Source organism: Lynx rufus, unplaced genomic scaffold, assembly GCF_022079265.1.
Source record: "Lynx rufus isolate CCGP_SWC_20201006 ecotype Redwood Valley unplaced genomic scaffold, mLynRuf1.p SCAF_11, whole genome shotgun sequence".
Lineage (NCBI taxonomy): Eukaryota > Metazoa > Chordata > Mammalia > Carnivora > Felidae > Lynx > Lynx rufus.
This window is the reverse complement of record NW_025814825.1, coordinates 54,410,627-54,429,264: the sequence shown is the minus strand read 5'-3', so window position 1 is coordinate 54,429,264 and position 18,638 is coordinate 54,410,627. Positions and strand designations below refer to the sequence as shown.

The following is an 18,638-nucleotide window of genomic DNA, read 5'->3' as shown; positions in this document are numbered from 1 at the left end:
CTCCCCGCAGGAGCTTGCACCACAGCTCCACTCTGGAGAAAGGCACTTCCAAAGCCTCAGAGTTTGAGCTCTGAAGACTGTTTGCAAAAAGAACCCTGCAACACTCAGTACTTCTCACTCCCCAGTCTGTTGTCCACAGAGGCTTTCCTCTTTTGCAAACTGATGCCGCACTCTCTTAACCCCTCTTAGTCTCCCTTTTGTCTCTCCATGAAAAGGGTTCAGGGGTGCTGTTTTCCTCTCCCCCCAATTCACTTCTATGTACCTCGCAACTACCACACTGTCTCCCTCCAACCTTGGAGATCCTCCTGCCAGTCTGCAGATCGACTTCTTGGGTGTTCTAAGTGATCTGACCTCAACACAGCTGAATTTGAGGGACTAGGAAAGTCCAGGGTCCCCCTACTTCTCCACCATCTTAACTCCTCATTTATCAGTGACATTTTTATTTCAGATAATGTATTTTGACATTCTAAAATGTTCTTTTTTTACGCTTTCTATTTCTCCACTGAGATTACCTGTCTTTTCATCTATTGCAAGTGCATTTTCCTTTATTCATTGAGCATAGCTCAATAATAGCTGCTATAAAATATTTGATAATTCCAATATCTAGATCACTGTGAGTTTGGCATCTCATGGTTTTCTTCTGATACTAGGTCACATTTCACTGATTCTTCAGAGGTCGAGTGATTTTGGATTGCATCCTGAACATTGTGAATATCATATTGTGGAGACTTCTGATTTGTTTTGATAATAGCCATCCTAATAGGCGTGAGGTGGTATCTCATTATGGTTTTGATTTCCATTTCTCTAATGACTAGTCATGTTGAGCATCTTTTCATGTGCATATTGGCCATATCTTTGGAGAAATGTTTATTCAAGTCCTTTGCCCATTTTTTAATTGAGTTATTTTCCTAGTGTTGAGCTGTAGTTCTTCATATATTCTGGACACTAGGGGCACCTGGCAGACTCAGTTGATACAGCATGTGACTCTTGATCTCGGGGTCAGGAGTTTGAGCCCCACATTGGGTACAGAGACTACTTAAAATATTCTGGATATTAATCCCTTATCAAAGATAGGATTTGCAAATATTTTCTTCCATAAGGAAACACAACCCATTATTTCTGAGAGTTTTGTTTTTATTCTCTTGATAGTGTCTTCTGATATACAAAAGATCTTTATTTTAATGAAATACAACCTATGTATTTTTTTCTTTTGTTGCCTGTATTTTTGGTATCCAAGAAATCATCTCCAATTCCAATATGACGAAGTGTTTCCTATATGATTTCTTCTAAAAGGTTTATTGTTTTACTTCATAAGCTTAAGACTTGGGTCCATTTTAGCTAATTTTTGTATATTGTGTAAGGGAAGGGCCTAACTTCATCTTTTGCATGTGGTATCTAGTTTTCCCTGTACCATTTCTTGAAAAGACTGTACTTTTCCATTGAATAGTCTTGGCACTCTTATTAAAAGTAATTTCACCACATACATGAGGGTTTATATTTGAGTTCTCTATTCTATCCCGTTTTTCTATATGTCTGTCCTTATTCTAGTACCACTGTTTTGATTACTGCAGCACTTTAGTAAGTTTTGAAATCAGAAAGTGTGAATCCTCCAACTTTATTCTTCACTTTTATTTTTCAAGACAGTTTTGGCTTTTTGGGATTCTTCAGGAATCTATATGAATTTTACAATGGGTTTTTCTATTCACGAAAATAATGCTGTTGGAATTTTGCTAGGGATTACATTGAATCTATAGATCAGTTTGGGTAATAATGTCATTTAACAATGTTAAGTTTTCCAATCCATGATATGGGATGTCTTTCCATTTACTTAGGACTTAATTCCTTTGAGCAAAGTTTTATATGGTTTTCAGCGCACAAGTCTTTCACCTCTTTGGTTAAATTTCACCTCCTAAGTATTTATTCTTTTGGATTTATTATAAATGGAATTTAAAAAAATTTTCCTTTTTGGATCATTTATTGCTCATACATAGAAATGCAACTTACTTTTCTGTGTTGATTTTGCATACTTCAACTTTGCTGTATTTATTTATTAGCTCTAGCAGGTTTTTTTTTGTGTGTGTGTGGTATCCCTAGTTGTTCTATATATACGAGCATATCATCTGGGCACAGACAACATTTTACTTCTTGCTTTCCAATTTGGATGCCTTTCATTTCCTTTTCTTGCCTAGTTGATTCGGCTAAAATTTCTAATAGTATGTTGAATAGAACTGGCGATATCCATTACTTCTCACAGAAAGTTAGAGTATGTATCTATTTAACTTTATATTCTACACTTGTAGTTATTGAATAGCACACATCAATATCACCTAAGGGACTTATAAAAAAGTTATGTTCCCTATCCTCTCCCACAAAGATTCTGATTCAATAGGTCTGGGATGAGATTCAAACATTTAATATTTTTTAAAGCTTCCCAGATGTGTGCCTCTGTCCTATATTCTCTACCCAAAGTAATTCATCTCTGAGAACCTTATTTCCTTCAACTATAAAATGAGATTAAAAAGTATAATCACCACATTTTCTGAGGGCTTAACTATGTGCCAGGCAGCATTCTATGTGCTTCAGTATTATTTCATTGAATTCTCACAACAATCTTTGTTAAGGTCATTACTACTAACCCCCATCTTTACAGATGGGGAGGCTGAGCCAAAGAAATGTTAAATATGTTGCCCCAAATCACACAATTATTAAATGGTGAAATTAAGATTTAAATTAAATCAACATGACATTAGCATTTATAATCTTTAGGATGATGATGATTGTTATATAGTATAAGCCCAATAAATAGTAATTAAAATAATAGTTGTCACATGCAAAGAAAATAATAAATTATTCATACTGATAGCTCCAAGTCAATAAAAAAGTTAAATGTGTTTATTATTCTCCACCTACTAAAGCCATCAAAGTAAGAGTACATTTTAGAAAGGCTTCCATTAAAAACTAATTTCCCACTGAATATCATTTATATTTTCATTCTCTATTTCCTCAATTCCCAGTGACTCCAATCTATTACTACCAGTCTTTCTCTACTGCTCTACTCCACGATACTGCTCTTGACATCTGATCGTCAGATTAACATCCTATTTTGATTTCCACTAATTTGAGGAAAACATTTTTTGCTTTTGGTTTCCAAAATATTACTCTCTGCTGGTTCTCCTCTTGCCGTCTTTGACTACTCTGTCTCATTCTTCTTTCTTTTCCTAAATGTTATGCTTTCCCAGTTTCTGGCTTTGGTCTTCACTCCTCATCTATGTTCTCTCTACATACTTTCTCTGAATGAGGTCACAAACTCCTCTGGATTCAGTCCCAAGCCTAATACTCTAGCTCTGATCTTTTACTAGCTTCACAACCAAATTTTCCCTTGCCACTTGGGCATCTCCCCCTGTATATTTCATAGATATCTCCAACTAAAAATGCCTGAAACAAAACTCAATCTTTTTGTCCAGAAAAGACTATAGTTCCAACAGGCTTCTTTCTCTACCTCTGCTCTTCCTCCTGGTACCATATTCTACCCAATCACTGAAGTTTGAAAACTATGATTCATCCCTGACTTCCTCTATTTCTATTCACATTTATCAGTGATAAAGTCCTGTCATTATTCCTACACATCTCTTTAATTCACACTCTCTTCTCCTTGGCAATGACTTTAGCTCAGAATCTTATCACAGATTGCAATAACCATATAATGTTCCTGAAATGAAATTCTCCCCACTCCACTGTGTAACCTTGTTTCCTAGTTTAAATTGTACTGATGGTAAATGAGGATCACTGCACCAGTCCTATACCTATTATAGCGTCTATCACATTGTACTATAAATATCTGCTTCCATATTTGATTGTTCCACTTTTTAGTTTTATATCCTGATGACCCAGAACAGTGCCTATCACGCAACAGAGAGTAAATAGATATTTGCTTCTTGAATGAATGACTAAATGCTCTTGTCACACTTACTTCTAAAGAACGTGGGACTGTGCAATAAAAGGTACACTTTCATTAGGAGAATTAAGAAAAAGGTAAAGGAACAGCTATGAAATAACCCAAATTGCTTGTGAAAAAGTTAAATTTCTAGAAAATCCACTGATTCAAAATCACTTAGTTTCGTTAGTGGCAAATAGATAAATGAGGTGGTACTTTGTACTCATACCTCTTTTCAAAATGTTTGCCTGGTTTTCTAAGTCAGATATTTCAATCTGGACATTTTCTTTTATCAACAGCTCTCTTTTCTTTGTTACTTCATACTCATTATTGAAGTCTGTAATTTCCTTAATAAATTTTTCCTCCTCTTCTATCACTTTTTTCTTTGTAGCCTCCTAAAAAACAGAAACAAAAGACCAAATATAGATGTTAATTTGTAACAATATTTTCTTTAGTGATTTACAGTGCAGTCATTTGGAATTATTAACAACAAAAATATATAATTGTATATCCTGGTATTATTACAAAGTGCTTTACTCCTCTAGCAATATTAATAAAAGAGCTGAAGCTATTACATAATGACAACCAACTATTCCCATGTGGAAGTTTTATCCTTAATGTTTTGGGAGTATTACTGATGTAGAAATTCTACTATTTATCTTTGTATCTGTGTTTGTGTATTAAGCTTAGAGCCGTATGTGCCATTCTGTCACTGCAATGTGAAATTGGGTAAAATAACTAAATGTCCAAACTTGAAAATAAAAATCTATACTCAAAGGAATAACCGCTAAAGAAAAAAGACAAATAAACAAACAAGGAAATCCAAAGAACACTTTTAAAATATAGGTAAAGAAGGTAAAATTCTATATTTATTTCCAATTCAGTTCTATGAAATAGCTTACATTCTATGAAACATCAACATGAAAAAGAAGTAAGAATTTCCAAGAACTCTGGGCAATGCTCGAACCTAAATATTATTGTATTTTTCTATTTTTTCAAAGAAATGTCCACTGATTGTGAACTGCATTGAGAAACTGGCCATATCATATGTCACCACCAAGTCTGTTGATTCTGAAATCAGATAAATATTTTTAGTATTTCTAAATATATTTTCTTTTGAAATGTCAATTAACTATAAGTCACATTCCTAAACTGGCCCTGTCATTTAAAACTACTGAGTCTATTGGTTTTGACTTAAGGTAAAAAGATAAAAACTATCTTTTCACCAACATCCATAATATGACTAAAGTGTGAACCTCTCTGTCTTTCAAAAGCATTAAAACCAAGGTCTCAAAGCCTGAGCAATTCAAATCAGTTTCACCGTTTTTTAAATGCTTATTATAATTGCAAATAATATCTATATTGCATCCCTGCCAATAGAACTCTTTCAAACTGTATTACTCTACCAACTGGTTTTAAATAGCACTTAATACTTTCCATATCTGAACAGGACTATCTGCCAATATGCGTACAGATAATTTTCTAAAAGTACACCTAGGTATATTTAAATACTTTTCAATACAGTTAGTGAAATAGACATTTCTTAGCGGCTGAAGGCTTACAAAGGTTTGGAGAAGCATATTCCTCTGGTTTATAATTTCACTACACTGTCTTTCTAAGGCATTTTCATGAATCTTCCAAAGCTGTAAGAGGAAAGTTTTTTCAGAGAATTGCTGAACCTTTAAAATGAAAAAACAGAAGTCAGAATGAAACAATTAGTCAGACATTTTAGGTGCCTTAGTTAATAGAACAGATCTGTATAGTGTAAGATATTTTCTGTATTAAACTTAAATACAAAATAAAATTCACATTAAACATCATATTTTATAGGTACTGTCACATATTTTTTATAAGTGTTCTATAATTACAAGTTTTATAATCTTTCCCCCCAATTAGACTATAGGCCCCTCAAGGGCAGAGAACGTGTTTTCTTTTTTCTTTCCAATACCTAGCACATTTCTTAGCTTAGGTACCAAAGTTTTTTGACTACACACACTGAAATCTGTTGCAAGACAGCTTGTGTTAAAGAACAAGTTTCTATTCTCATCATTTATAAGGAAGATATGGATGAATTAAACATGTATACAGTATGACTAATAAAATGAGATAAAATCTACAAACCACAGGCAAAAACCTAGTCCCATGACTACAGTTATACTAAAAAAACACAAATCTGCTAAAGCCTTCAAATGCTTTTGTGAAATCATTTTTTTTATTTTAGTACCTCATTTGGTTCTAGTTAGCAAAAGACATAGTAACATTAATATTAGATATGTAACTATTATTTCATTTGAGCCATAAAGAATAGCATCTCCTGAGACCATGAATATTGAAGTGAAAGTCAGGAAGTTTTAATATATAAAAGCTAAAAATGATGCCAGACTGGAAATAATCTTTCCTCTATATTCAGTACTGGCCTTCATAAGAAAGCATCACTTTTAGTTTGGGGCTGTTCCCATCTCCACAGTGAAAAGAAAAAGGAAATAAATTCAATTTAAATTGCAGAAAGCAAGATTTACGGTAGCCATAAGAATTTCCTGAAGGTGAGAGACAGGGTGTGAAATCTCTGTCCCAGAAGATATTGAATAGTAAAGAGCTTAGGAATAGTCTAGTCCAGAGGCAAAGGGTTGGCCTGAAAGATATTTTGAAATGATATGGCTAAAATGTCCTGGAAATATTGGCACTAAAAAAGTAGCAGAAAAAAAGTAACAGGAATAAAACAGAAAATATGATGTCGCATATATGTAATATCATGGCACGTCTGCTCACACCTTCAGTACTTGGTACCGTTCTCATCAGCTCTATCTTAAGAAAGACATCAACCAAAAATGATGAAAGAGATGTAATTTTCATGACCAAAGAAACTCAGAAAAAATTGTTTTAAAACTGGGGGAAGGAAGAATGGGGCAGTTAGTTATTTTACTGTCTAGAAAGACAGAAATTAGAAAACATAAGGCCAGATCTATAAAATCATCTAGAAATTGGTCATAATAGCAAGCAAGAATATGATCATGAATTCTATTACGTTTATTTAGAATAAGAAAATACTTCAGAGCCACTTACTATTTATTAGTAAATGAGAATAAAATGAGTTCCAGAAAAGTGAAATTCTTTAATAAAGGTAATATATTAATTATGGGCAAACTCAGGATTGAAAACCCAGATCTTTTGACTTCCTTTCTTCTAAATTATGACTAGAACTATTTCAAAGTAATAGAGATACTTCTGGAACTAAAAGGGACTTCAGTCTCTGACAATAGCAGAAGTTCAAAGTATGGAAGTTTGAGAAAGAGAAAAATTATCAGACCCTAATGAAAGAAGATTGCTTGCAGTCTACACCTACCTCCCAGAGCTGCTATTCTGGACAGTAACCATGAATGCCTGAAAAACTGCTAGGACCAAATACTGAGCTGGATAAATTTTGGCTTAAGCCAATAAGGTGTGTCAGGTATTATGCCCTTCAGAATCAAAATTCTTGAATTCGGGTTGTTTCTGCCACTGATCTGTTGTGAAAGACTTAGGGTAAAACCCAAAGATGAAGAAAATATTACTTACAAGGTTAAAAAGTTTTTTAAATATGACATAACCAAATTTATTATTCAAGTTCAGAAAAGCCTTATGTTGAGAACTAAGAAATTAATATATTAAAGTGAGCTATTAGATAAGTTGGCATTTAATTGGAATATTTTACCACAATCTGAAAAATGAAACCTATGTACCCCAAATGAAAAGTAAACAGCTATTCAAAAGCTTTGTAAGAAAGATGTATCTATACATTTCCTCTTCCCCTAAACTCCTATGGGAATTATCATTTTGAGGTCTTTTCAGCTTCTTTGATATATTTTTTTAAATTATTGGCCTGCTTCTTCTCATCATTCCCCTTTTCTGTCTTACACTCTGTCTTTATCTTTTACTTCCACATTTTCCTCCTTAAATTAACCTTAAAAAGTCCTAGAATCAATAACTACAGAAAAATTACAGTAACACTAATTTTTAAATTTACTAGGGTCTGTGATTAAAACATTTAGTACAAAAAGGAATTGGCAGGTAGAGGAAAGAGCCTAATAGAAAAAGAGGCAAAGAGTCTGAGAAAGCTCAAGTCGGTAAGGTTAAAGAGGAGATGCCCACAATATGCTGATTCAAATGGTGAAGACAGCAATAAGTTAAGGTTGCAGAAGCTACACAGGTTTATTAATAATAGAGTTCTTCATATTTTAACAAAACCAAAAGGACAAAGACTTTAGGATCTTCCCAGTTCCTCTTGGCCAAGTATGTTGTTACTCTTAAAAGCTGAAATAGCTTTTCAAGGCCACCTATTTGCAGAATGCGTTTCTCATTATTCCTTTTGTTCTTTCTGTTATCATAACCAATCTCTGAAACTATTTTTCACATTCTTGTGTTTGAAAGCCAGACTTACTGAGGTGTAAAATTTAGGTAAATAAATCCAAATATAACCCCACACATATTGCTATGATCACAAGGTCATTTCACAGAATAAACCATCATCAGAAACATCTCTTTCATTATAAAAGTGATGGGTGGAGATCAAAACTTGAAAGATGCTGGAAGAAATGTGAAACTGTGACTTAAAAATAATTTTAACTAAGGTATAATTGACATATTATATTCGTTTTGAATGTACAACAAAATGATTTGATATTTATATACATTGCCAAATGATCATCAGAGAAAGCCTAGTTACCATTTGTCACCAAAGTTATAAAATCTTATTTTTTTTCTTATGAGGAGAACTTTTTAAGATTTATTCTCTTAGCAACTGTCAAATATGCAATACAATATCACTGAGTATAATCACCACGCTGTACATTATGACCCGATGACTATTTATTTTATAACTGGAAGTTTGTACCTCTTGACCTTCTTCACCCATTTTGCCCACCCCGCAAACTCCTCCCAGCTGGTAACTACCAATCTGTTCTCTGTATCTCTTAGTTTGGTTTTGCTTTGTTTGTTAGTTTGTTTTGTGTTTAGCATATAAGTGAAAGCATATGGTATTTGTCTTTCTTTGTCTGATTTATTTCACTTAGCATAATACTCTTCAAGGTCCATCCATGTTGTTGCAAATGGAAACATTTCATTCTTTCTAATGGCTGAATAGTATTCCATTATAGATATATATTCTCACACACACACACACACACACACACACACACACACACACAGTAAAACCTTGGACTGAGAGTAACTTGTTCTGCAAGTGTTCTGCAAGATGAGCAAACATTTCTAATAAATTTTAACTTGATAAATGAGCCATGTCTTGCAGTATGAGTAATACGTGATGCCAAACGTCACATGATCACAACGGAACCAATGGTTCTTCTCTCTCTCTCTTGCTGCAGAGGAGGAGGAGAAAAAGGCAGAGGAGTATCCTCACTTCAGATGAGATTAGGGATATGTGTAAAATGCGGGAAAGTGCAAAATCTTGTAGAAAAGCACCACCTGAATAAGGCTGTAGCAGTGTGAGCAATGAATCTGTTTCAGGACAATGCAATGTCACATTTCTATGAAATCCTCAAAAGGAGTCAAAAGCAAGTGTCATTGGATAGGCTCCTTGTTAAAGTTGCACAAAAAGAAAAAGATTCCATTGAGCCAACAGATAGCAGTGATTTCATTAGTGATAGTGAAAGTCACCCTACACAACAACCCTCCTCTCTCTTGTCTCCCTCACACCAGCCACGAAGGTTTTCAAAGGTAAGTGCAGATTTATGTTTATTTTTCTTTATGTCTTTTATTTTCTTTATTATTTTATATTATATTACAGTAATGTAATCATTCTTATATGAATACTGTTGGGTTGTGGAACAAATCATCTGAATTTCCATTAATTCTTATGGGGACATTCACTTTGATATACAAATGCTTTGGATTACAAGTTATGTTTCTGGAATGAAATACGTAGGTATATATATATATATATATATATATATACACACACATATATATGCGTATATATGTATATATACGCATATATAAACGCATATATATGCGTATATATGTATATATACGCATATATATACGCATATATATGCGTATATATACATATATATATACATACACACACACACACACACACACCCCACATCTTCTTTATCCATTCATCCATTGATGGACACTAAGGTTGTTTCCCTATCTTGGCTATTGTAAATAGTGCTGCAATGAACACAGGGGTGCCCCTATCTTTTTGAATTAGTGTTCCCATTTTCTTTGGGTAAATGCCCAGAAGTAGAATTGCTGGATCATATGGTAGTTCTATTTTTAATTTTTTGAGGAACCACCATACTGTTTTCCATATAGTTGCACCAGTTTACATTCCTACCAACAGTGCATGAGGGTTCCCTTTTCACCACATCCTTGTCAACACTTGTTATTTCTTGTCTTTTTTATTATAACCATTCTAACAGGTATGGGTTGATATCTCGTTGTGGTATTTGATATGCATTTCCCTGATAATTAGTAATGTTGAGCATATTTTCATATGCCTGTTGGCCATCTGTATGTCTTCTTTGGAAAAATATTTATTCAGATCCTCTGTCCATTTAAAAAAAAAACTTTTTTTAACATTTATTTTTGAGAGACAGAGACAGAGCAGAGTGGGGGAGGGGCAGAGAGAGGGGGGTACACAAAATCTAAAGCAGGCTCCAGGCTCTGAGCTGTCAGCACAGAGCCGTACGCAGTGCTCGAACTCATGGACCACGAGATCATGATCTGAGCCGAAGTCAGACGCTTAACCGACTGAGCCACCCAGGAGCCCCTCCTCTGTCCATTTTTTAATCAGATTGTTTTGTGTGTGTGTGTGTGTGTGTGTGTGTGTGTGTGTGTGTGTGCATGTCTACCAGCTTTAGCAAAGCAGCAGGAGACTGCAGAGGTGGGCATGCCCACTGGCATTAGAAGGCCAGTTGGAGACTGCTGTGACTATGTGCACCCACCAGTGCTAGCAAGGTAGAGGGAGAGTGCAAAAGTGACTCCCGCCAGCACTGGTGCTAGCAAGGCAGCAAAACGGCACAAGGTAGAGGAAGAGCGCAAAAATGGCACCCACCTCCGCCTCCATCTCTGGAGAGAGTCCCAACAGGCCCCTGTCCCTCTGGCAGATGCTTTATAATTAGCAAATAAATTTCTCCTTCGCATATCTATAGTCTAGGTTCTTTTCAAACTGCTGTTTTGTACTGGGTTCCGGGGCAAATGATTGTGTAGATGAGCCCTTTAAGAACAGAATCCCAGTTCCCTACAGCCCTTTGGATCTCTTGGATGTAAGCACCATTGGTTTTCAAAGCCAGACGTTTTGCAGATTCATCTCTCCTGTGCAGGTCCCGAGGGTTGGTGTGTCTGACGCGGACGTGCTCCTCAGGGAGAAGCTCGTATTTGTGAGCTTCCTCCTGATCAGGGGTTGCTGTGCCAGGGTGAGGTTTCTGGTGAGACTATGTCTCTGCCTCTCCCACCCTCCCGGTGTGGCCCTGTCTAGTATCCTTTGCTGTGGAGGCATTTTTCAGCTAGTTTTCAGGTCTTTTTCAGAGAGAATTTTTCCGTATGTGGCTGTGGATTTGGTGTGCATGTGGGAAGTGAGTTCAGATATTGCTATATGGCCATCTTGAACCACCTCCCAAAATAGTTTTGAACATGTCTTATGGGGGCAGGTTTGAATTGAAGCACCACCTCATATCCATGGTAGCTTGAACATCTTACGATAAACACTTAAGATGCTACTGACTCTATCTCCTGAGTTACCCAAGAATATCAAGAGGCCACAACAATAAAAAGGGTAGAAGGTTCCTAGCAGCAGTAATACAAATTTCTCTTTCTCATCTCTCTTCTTCCTCTGACTACAAACGAAGAGAAAAGATTTGCATGCCACCTTAAAGTTATATTCTAGAATCAAATAGCCAAGCTTTGTGAGAAAATATTGCTGTTTTGGAAATTTTTAATTTATAGCACTGCCAACACTCTGGTTAATTCTGCTTCCCTCAGCAATAAAGGTCTTTCTTTCTTTCCCTGTTTTATTCCTCTTGGGATATTTGATTTTTCAACAGAGCTTATAGTTTTCCCAGTGAGCTGACTTATCTGGTCAACTAGGTCAGTTTTCAGCATAGCCATGATTTGTGACTCTTCACTATTCTTGCTGCCTGGGTGCCTTAAGGTATTTTTCTACCAGAAGAACTTGAAAACTGGAAATGACTGAGAATTCTAAATTAATGTTTAGGTCCACGTAAGCAAAGTACAAAGCTACTCTGTTGTGATTGCTATTGCTTAAAATATTCTCAGCCTTTAGGAACTGACGTTTTGCTGATTAAACGCTCTGCCCAATAGTGTAATAGGCAACTCTACATAAGAAAACATAGTTAATGTACATTTCACATTTGTAACATCATAGCAATTGGGGGAAAGAATGTGTTATGACTATTAGGGCAAAGACATTTTAAATGTTAGAGTACATCAATGAATATTGTATCAACAGCAGATATTAAGGTTTTATAAAAAAAATCTATTTTTTACAAATGCATTTCTTAACCACGATGCAGTACTTAAAGAGAAACTCTCCATGACACAGTAATCCTAGTTTCAATGTTAGGAAATATTAGTTCTTACAATGGCTTATAAGGCTTTTCATGATCCGCGTTCCCTTATTCCCTTTCCAACCTTATCTTCTACCATTCTCCACTTCAGTCGCTCTCTCCAGCCACACTGGCCTCCTTGATATTCCTCTGACATACCAGGCACACTCGTTCCTTATGGCCTTTGTATAGGCTCTTCTCTATGCCTGAAAATCTCTTTCCCCAGATTCCTCCTGGTTCGTTCCTTTACCTCAATCAAGCCTTTGCTCATCTCTCATCTTTTCACTGAAGGTTATTAGGATGCCAGAGAAAACCACTGCAATTTAAGTTTCTTCTGGAAGTTCTTATGAATGCAATGTGGCAAGAAGAAGGAATAAGAGATATAATTATCCAAAAAGCTGGCACAAAATTCTCTTTCATTTGTTTAGGCAAATGCCATTATTATATACCTAATAAGTCCAAGAAAATCTACTGAGAACTGTTGGAAATAACAAAAATTCAGGAAAGAGATTAGTAACAAATAAATACCAAAACTAAGTATCTTTTCTAATTACCAACAATAAACAGAAAAAAAAGCATGGAAACAATCTCATTTATAACAGCAAAAACCAAATAAAGAAAACACAAATAAGCTTTAAAAATATCTGAAAGCTATATGAAAAAAATTTCTACTGAGGAATATAAAAGATCTATAGCATTTAAAAAGCTACATATCAGTAAGAAAAAGACAAGGAAAGGATATGAATAGGTAAAACACATAGTAAATATGAGCAATCTATGAACAAAGTAATAAATATAATTAAACAGGAAATTCAAATTAAAACTATAAAAAGACATTTGTCTTATATTTGCCAAAAGAATAGATAATTTCAATTATATGAGTAGTGAAATTACCAGGAAAATAAACTGGAACTTTTCTGGAGGACAATTTGGAAATTATCAAAAGCCTTAAAAGTATATACCCAATTGGTGTAGTTGGTTAAGCGTCTGACTCTTGATCTCAGCTCAAGTCATAATCTCACGGTTCATGAGTTTGAGCCCCACATCGGGCTCTATGCTGATGGCACAAAGCCTGCTTGGGATTCTGTCTCTCCTCTCTGCCCCTCCCCAGCTTGTGTGCATGCTCTCTCTCTCTCTCAAAATAAATAAACTTAAAAAAAAATTTTAAAAAGTATATACCCACTGATAGAGCAATTTGATTTCTAGAATTTTATCCTAAAAAAATAAGTGCACAAAGATGTATGTCCAAAATTATCACCACAGTGATATTAATAATGGTAATTTATTAACAGTAATAATAAATGCTTGTCAGTAGGAAAGTAGTTAACTAAAATACGGTATAGCCATTGAATGGACTACTATGCAATTACTAAAAACTGCTTATCTAGATATATATTTACTGACATATGCAGGATACATCAAATTGAAAAAAACCCAAATCATTTAAGAAAAAATATATGCACTTAAATAATTCTGAAAGAAAACCTATGAAAATATTAACTATATATTGGAACTATGTGGTAGTTTTCAGTCTGCTTTTGGCTTATCTCTATTTGTGGAATAAATTGCAATTAACACATGTTACTTTTATGAAGAACTCAAACAATTAAAGCCAGTTTGATTCAGGAAAAACAAAATGTCTACTGCATGTTCACCAAATATCATGGCACGAGGTAGCCTACCTCCTGAGACTGTAACCCACTCTTCCAGTGGCAACATAAGCAAGGGCTCCTAATAAAGATGGAGAGGAACAGGATCTCGTAATAAAGAGAAAAAGACCATTGTAGAGTAATAATCAAATCCACTTTCCTACCGTGGCAGTCACGTATCTCCCATTCCTTCCTCTTTTCTGTCTTCTCTTAGGAGGAATTAATAGAATTTTAACCAGGACAAACTGGGCTGTAGTTAAAGCCATGGAACTAGACTGAAACAAAGAAGCTGAGGTAGGCAACCTTTCAACTTATCCTGAGATATTAATTCAGGCAATAACCACTCCTAAGGCCACATGGGTACCAATGGCTACATGAGAAATTCTCCCCAGAAATATCAAGATCACAGGCACAGCTGCAATAGCCAGTTTGCTCTTGACCTCTTCCATTCACCTTTTTTTGAACCCATCTGGTATTACAAAGTCCAACCTAAATCTAATCTTCTCAAAATAACCCCCATACTCCAAAATTATTCTTCCCCTTTTCCTCAAATAAAACTCCCATTTCCAAAGAACTGCTGATTCAGCTAGATATTAATCTGATTAGGGAAAGAGCAGTAATCCACAAATACTGATAGGCCAAGAACACCTTGTAACGATACTTCTTAATCTGAAAGGCTCATGGGGGAGATACTCTGAAATAAGGTGATTTCTATGCTATTTGACAATTCAGGAGGCAGTACCTTATCTTACCTATCGCTACATCTTCCTATTCTGTCAGGATATAAAACAATGGAATGCTGAAGGCAGTGATTTTTCATGTACTGCTTTTAATGGAAGAACTATAAAATGTCACAGGTTCTTTAAAACATACATTTTCCTCCTCATAATAAGAAAATTTGGCACATGAGCAAGAAAAGATCATACCTCAGTCAAGTATACTACAAGAAAGCGGGTTGGGGATATTCACATCAACTTGTCAACCATCAGCTTTGGCTTTTTTTTTTTCAACGTTTATTTATTTTTGGGACAGAGAGAGACAGAGCATGAACGGGGGAGGGGCAGAGAGAGAGGGAGACACAGAATCGGAAACAGGCTCCAGGCTCCGAGCCATCAGCCCAGAGCCTGACGCGGGGCTCGAACTCACGGACCGCGAGATCGTGACCTGGCTGAAGTTGGACGCTTAACCGACTGCGCCACCCAGGCGCCCCCATCAGCTTTGGCTTTAAGAAGACAGTTCATTCTTTAAGAATTCGAGAAAACAAGAATGGGATTAAGAACAATGCATACACTGTATCTGTTGGCAAACTGTAAATCTGAACAGTTCTCACATAATGACAGCATGAATCCCACCCCCAAAAAAAAAAAAAATACTGTAATGGAGGATAAGAGAATTACCCAAAAGCTTACAGAGCAAGAGTACTGTAAATCTCTGTAATATAGTAGTACAGGGTACAAAAAGATACATTCTGTTAATCAAGTCTGTGATGTCCTCAAAAGGATACAAAGGTATGTTCCCTTAAAAAAAAAACAAGAGCAAGTAAGTACATAAGAGAGTAATATACAAATACACGCTGAGATTAAAAGGAAGACAGTTAACGAAATAAAAAAGTAAGGACATAACAGGATTTAAATTTGCAGAGTATTCAATAACAGAAACAACACTGCAAAAAGACGGAATCAGTAATATAAAGTATAAAGAGTTCTCCAAGGCTGCTGAGAAGTAGCAAATAACAGAAGATCGTGGGTTCAGAGAACAGAGAACAAAGATCTAAGCTCATCGGGAATAGGGGTACTTGAAAAAGAAATCACAAGTAATAGTTGAGGTTCAAATGGGAGGCTCACCCATGGTTTACACAAAACAAACAGATGCATCTGTCAACAAATTTGGAGTTGTTAAGATAAAAAAAATCTGTACAACCAACCAGGGTAGAAAAATGAAAATGGTTACTTAAAAGGAATTGTGAAAGACCAGACTGATTTCAGCATTTCTCTTCTGCATTAAAAATTTCAAAAATCAGTAGTGCTACTTGTTTTGATGATTATCAGGTGTTGTATGTAAGTACTGAATCACTAAGATGTACACGTGAAACTAATATTACAATGTATGTTAACTAACTGGAATATAGATAAAAACTTTAAAAAATCAGTGGTGCTAGATCTACATAATTTTCTAAAAATAGGTGTGAGCCAAGAATTTTGTATGCAAACTAATACTCATTCAAGTGTGAAAACAACAGAAAGAAATTTAGGACCTTAGGGGCTTAGAAAATCCATGGGACACACATTTTTCCTGAAAATTACCTGAACAGTTATACAGATTGACCAAAAAAAAGGTAAGTAAGAAATAAGAATTCAAGAATGAGCAAGTTGAGGCATTAAGATATTGTAAAGTGAAAAATTCTGGTTAATATGGCAGTCTAAGCAAATGTGAGCAGGACCCACTTTCTACTCAAATATAGAGAAATGCTATATAAAATAGAACTACATTTAAAATAGACATTGTTTACATAGTCAACCCAGAATCAAGAATGGGAAATCGTCATGCCAGAAACAAAGAGGTGACTCAGGGTAAAATGGTGTGGTAGAATTTAAGCCCAATAGATATCTTTGAGACTGGGTTACAGGTATTAGGGACTAATGTTTCCAATGCCCACATAAGACCAAAAGTCAGGACCACAGGGAGCTGGAACTGGGATCACTGGATAAAGTCAGGAATTGAGAAGTGTCTTTGCCAGCTATGCAGGTGGAGTAACAAAGCCCCCTTCATTGTAGAGACACAGCAGATAAATGAGCTGCCGTCATTGAGCCATGAGTGGAAGGAGTCATCCCTGAGAAGCCCAACCCCAAGCTTGAACTCTTCATAAATATGAGATTCGTATATCTCCTATTCATGTAGTGCAGAAACCCTAAGTTCAGAAATTAACATCAAAACTGGTCCTGAACAGGTGAAATATGTAAGGCTATGAAACTGCTTCATAGGGAGACCTTCCTTATGAAGGGAATATTTGGTACTCCCAGGAATGATAGGCTCTGCTAAAGGTAAGTTCACAATAGAAAACTTTGAAGCTCATAAGAAAATATATCATTACATAAGAAAGTCATGAGATGAAACAAACAGAATTCACAGGAGAGAACAGAATTCTATGAGAAAAGGTTTATTTTTATTTTTTTTTTAGAGAGAGAGAGTGCAAGAGCAGGGGAGAAGGGCAGAGAGACAGAGAGAGAGAGAGAGAGGGGGAGAGAGAGGATCTTAAGCAGCCTCCACACTCAATGTGGGGCTCCATCCCATGACCCTGGGATCATAAACTGAGGTGAAATCAAGGATTGGATGCTCAACCAATTGAGCCACCTAGGCACCCCTATGAGAAAAACTTTAAATTAACTTACTCAATAATATTTATTTAACACTCACTACAATTCAGACACTGTTCTATACTGGGAATAGCAGTAACAGACAAACTAGATGAATTTGTATTCTTTGTGGAGCTTACATCCCATTGTGAGAAAACAAATAATACACAGATTTATATAAAATATGTCAAGAGGCAGTAAGTGTTACAAAATAAAGGATAATGAATAGAGAGGGGGGGAATGGGGGGATGCTATTTTATATACTGGAGGTCAGGGTGGGTCCTCTACAGCAACCATTACCAAACTTTTTAGTTTCATGACTTTTCTTGTCTTTAAGACTTTATAGTCTTAAAAAATTATTGTAAACATTTTGGTTTGGTTTTTTTTTTTGCAAGCTAGACCTATCAATATTTTCCGCATCAAATATTAAAACTGAGGAATGTTAAGAAACATTAAGAATAACAATAGTAAACCCATTGCGTGTTTAAAAATATGTATTTATGAAAAGACAGTATTTCCGAAAAAATAGTAAGAAGAGTTGCGTTCACATTTTTTGCAAATCTCTTTAATGTCTGGCCTAAAGAAGACAACTGGATTCTCACATCTACCTGTTTATTCAATCTTTTGCAATATTTTTTTTTGTCGTTGTTGAAATAAATGAAGAAAATGTGGCCTCACACAGTATATTTTAATACCCTTTTCAAATGATTGTGGTTATGCTTTATACTGCACCCAAACTAAACTGCTGGTAGTCCGTAAAGGTTAGTTGCAATGTGGAATCTGAAACTATTCCAAAGACCTTTTCCTCTTCTGTTACAATAAAATTTATTGGTCTAGCTTGTGCTTTGAGAGGATCTTTTATCCATGCATGGTTTCCTAACATTATGTGCTGGTCATTTGGAAAATACCATTTCACTCAACTATTCAAATCCTCCAGATGTTGATACATTTCAAAATATGATACTAAGAAATAACATTCATTAATATCATCACCAAACTCATCAGAAAAATCTTTAAGTATTGGGAAACTGTCAAACTTATAGGGACAGGTAAGAGTCTTCCAAAATTCTAATTTTTGTTTGGAAGGTTGAATATTATCAATGGCAAAATATTACTAATACTACTACTTCAACTA

At 35.4% G+C, this 18,638-nt stretch overlaps 1 protein-coding gene across 1 annotated transcript in view; it reads right to left on the bottom strand.

The window, feature by feature from the left end:
• CCDC172 (coiled-coil domain containing 172) overlaps nucleotides 1–18,638 on the bottom strand; it is a 59,137-nt gene that overhangs the window by 28,471 nt on the left and 12,028 nt on the right. The window contains exons 4-5 of the mRNA XM_047072786.1: nucleotides 5,497–5,613; nucleotides 4,164–4,329 (exon numbers count right to left, since the gene is read on the bottom strand). Of these exons, the coding sequence (XP_046928742.1) occupies nucleotides 4,164–4,329; nucleotides 5,497–5,613 (283 nt within the window). The remainder of the gene's footprint in view (nucleotides 1–4,163; nucleotides 4,330–5,496; nucleotides 5,614–18,638) is intronic.